General features: G+C 51.1%; 1 protein-coding gene across 1 annotated transcript; it reads right to left on the bottom strand.

The window, feature by feature from the left end:
• Window positions 1–395: 395 nt before the first annotated feature.
• Window positions 396–3,001, bottom strand: LOC123425022 (zinc transporter 5). The gene has a single exon (XM_045108695.1). The coding sequence runs from the start codon at window positions 2,931–2,933 to the stop codon at window positions 540–542; it is 2,394 nt and encodes a 797-aa protein (XP_044964630.1). The 5' UTR covers window positions 2,934–3,001; the 3' UTR covers window positions 396–539.
• Window positions 3,002–3,455: the final 454 nt, after the last annotated feature.

Below are 3,455 nucleotides of genomic sequence, written 5' to 3'. Positions count from 1 at the left end.
TGTCGAAGATACACACGGATTATATCTGAGCTGAACTAAGGTTCCTGTTGCCCTGCTCCAACAACGCCAGCGCTTGCACTATTCAGTGTAACTTCTTAATTTAGAGGCTTCACTTCTCGTTGCATTGCTACTTAATTTGCTTTCTCCATTCATTTGCTTGCTCAAGTTTGAACTGGTTATATATGGTCATGTAATGAACTTGCGTTATTCTCTGGTTTCCTTTCTTTTCTGCTGGCATTGTGCTATTTGTTTTCTTTATTAATCTGCTTGTTTAAGCTTAAACTGCTTATCATCATGTGATTGGAGCCTAGGGCTGGAGGAAAGCTTTTGTGAAGCCTATATGCGATATGGACAATATACAACATCAAAATATTAAGTTGCTCAGACCAAAATGATTAAGCTGCAAACCTGTATTTTAATAATGCAATTTCCTTTCAGCGGTACATAAAGGATGGTTCCTGCATTAAGCACTACAGATATATTTGCTCTCTGCCAAAATCCTATCACACTACCGACAAGTGTCGCTATACCTACAACTGCTATCTTTCGACACATTCAATCTGGATAGTCAGATCTTGAACCCCAGCTTCTTGAAATATCCGTGAAGCACTTTCTCTTATAACAGACTTATCAGCTTCGGCTGATATATGAAGATGAAAAGTGCCTACAATATCGGTGTTTGTCAAGTTCCATAAATGAACATTATGGACTCCAATCACGCCATTAATCTTCTTAACATCATCCACTGCTGCTTCGAAGTCCTTCTCGTGGCTCCTTGGAACTCTTTGCAACAAAATTTCAGCAGAATTTCTCAACAATGGAAGGACGGAAGCTACAATCATTATTGAAATGAATACAGAGCAAATGGGATCTGCTATTAGCCATCCCTTATACTTGATTAGTAGGGTTGATATCACAACACCGACGCTTCCCATTGTGTCAGCCAGGACATGTAAGAAGATACCTTCCATGTTGTGGTCAATGTGACGCCGGCTTGCCGGCTTGGCATGGTTTCCGGTTTCTGGCAATTCCAGTTCTCCATTACCAGACTGAGATTCTGTGCCATGAGAGTGCACATTTATCAGTGGAATCTCAAGAAGTCCTTGCTCGCTGCTGAAGCTGCTACAATCTTGATGAGCCTGATCTACACCCTGGTGGTGATGTTCCATATGGCCATTGTGACCATGCTTGTGGCTACAGCCATGGTTATGTTGATGATGATTCTCTGCATTGCTACTATCATGTTGGTGACTATGATGATGGATCTTATTTGTTTCTCCATGATGACCAGAACAAGTCTTCTTGTGATCAGCACTCTGATGAACATGATCATGATGGTGATCTTCATGAACATGATCATGATGGTGATGGTGATGGTGATCTTCATGACCATGATCATGTGAATGAGAATGAGAATGTGAATGGGAGTGAGAGCAGCTACCGCCATGCGCATGATGGTGCTCCTCATGAAAGAAAACCAATCCAATGATATTTACGAAAAGTCCACCAACAGAAACTGCCAAAAGGCTACTTGTTGATATCTCCCGAGGCTCGAGTATCCTCTCAAACGACTCCAACACAATCAGGGCCCCAACAAGTACTAGGAAAACTGCATTAACATACCCAGATAGCACCTCGAACCTGCCCCTTCCATAGTTATACAATCCATTTGCAGGCAGCCTCGCAATGTACGACGCATATAGTCCAATTGCCAGAGCAGCACAATCAAACAGCATATGGCAAGCATCAGAGAGCAGCCCAAGGCTATCGCTCATGAAACCGCTGGCAAACTCAACAAACATGTAAGCTGTGTTGATCAACAGAAAAGCAGCAATCTTCCTGGACTTGCGTTCACTAAGGATATGCCGGACTGGCCCCATGACTGCCTCATACACCGACTCGTCAGCGCTCCCAAGCTCAACATATCCTGAAGGAGTCAGCTCCCTGCTGGCGATCCACAAGATGAACCCACAAACTAAGAAGCCCGGCAACGATAGCTTTGGGTAGTACACCAGCTCCAGAACAATAGTGCAGACAAAAGTCATTGCAAAATTCATGCTTGGTCTGCTGCTACTGCCACTGCTGTCGTAGGCCTGCCGTCGCCCCAAGGCCATGCCAAAGACAGCGGCGTTAAGGAGCAACCACCAGAGCTGGCCAATCGGGACACCATGGCTGGTGTCAGTGCCACCAAGAAAGAAGAGGCCCGCAAGTGCCGGCACAGAGAGGAAGGTGGCGGCGAGGGCAAAAACGGCCGCACGGGCGTGGCGGCTGCGGGTGACATGTCGCGCAGATACAGAGTGCTCGACCGAGGAGAGGAGGCCGGAAGCAAAGGGGAGTGCGAGGAGAAGCACGGAGTGGGAAGGCGATGCGGCCGCGAGCGAAACGGAGGCGGCGGCGACGGAGATAACGCGACGGCGGGAGGGACGGTTGAGGGCGCGGGCGAGCAACGCGCCGGCGGAATCTGCGAGGACGACGAGACCGGGGTCACTGATGAGGTGGAGGGAGGCGAGGCGGAGGAGAAGGGACGCCGTCAGGAGGAGGGCGGGACGGAAGAGGTGGCGGAGCGCCGGGAAGGGGTGGGGCTGGCTCTTGGAGGGGAGGAGGAGGATGGCGACGGCGGAGATGATGGCGAGGAGCGGCGGAAGCAGGAAGAGGTGGGGCAGGGAGGGGAGCGCTCGGGCGGCGGGCGCGAGAAGGAAGAAGGAGTGGAGCGCGAGGACGCGCAGGAGCGCGGCAGCGTAGGGAGAGGCGGCGCCGGCGGCGGGGAGGCGCGTCTTGGATGGGGTGGGGAGGGGCGTGGTGGGGAAGCGGAAGGAGGGGTGGGCGGCGAGTCGCGGAGGTACGGCCAGGCGGAGGTGGGCCGCGTTTCGGCTAGAGCGGGAGGCGGCCATCGGCGGTGGATCGGGGAAAGCGCGGTGAGGGGCGGCGGCCATCGGCGGCGGATCGGATCGGGGAGAGTGTGGTCAGGGACGGCGGTGGACTACCCGGTCTCCGTTCTTTTTTGACTTGCTCTCCTTTCAGATGGCCTCACAGCAACTCTACCAAGAAAAACAGACAATAATTGTTAATTTAGGGCATCTGTAATGCCAACGCATTAAAACGCTCCTAAGAGCATCTCCAACAGCCGCGCTACGCGCCGCGCCCAAAAAATGCATTTGCCGCGCGCGCTTCGGCTGGTTTAGCGCGGGGACAGGCGCTGGCTCCAACAGCCGCGCTATAATGCAGCGCGCGCGCCGCTCCAGCAGTGCTCAAAAATGCAGCGCGCACAATATTTTTTTAATACATAGATTGCATTCAAATAAAAAGGATACAAAGTTTATATTGCAACTAGATAGGTAGTTGGAAAACATAGATAGATATTCGGCGCTATATAGTTCGAAAACATATAAAAAAACTAATCCCAGTCGCTCCAGTCATCTGCACCATCGTCGTCGTCGTTGGTGTCGTCAGAGGTC

This window comes from Hordeum vulgare, chromosome 2H (genome assembly GCF_904849725.1).
Source record: "Hordeum vulgare subsp. vulgare chromosome 2H, MorexV3_pseudomolecules_assembly, whole genome shotgun sequence".
In the NCBI taxonomy this organism is placed as follows: Eukaryota; Viridiplantae; Streptophyta; class Magnoliopsida; order Poales; family Poaceae; genus Hordeum; species Hordeum vulgare.
The sequence above is the reverse complement of the archived record's forward strand: the minus strand, read 5'-3'. Positions and strand labels throughout refer to the sequence as shown.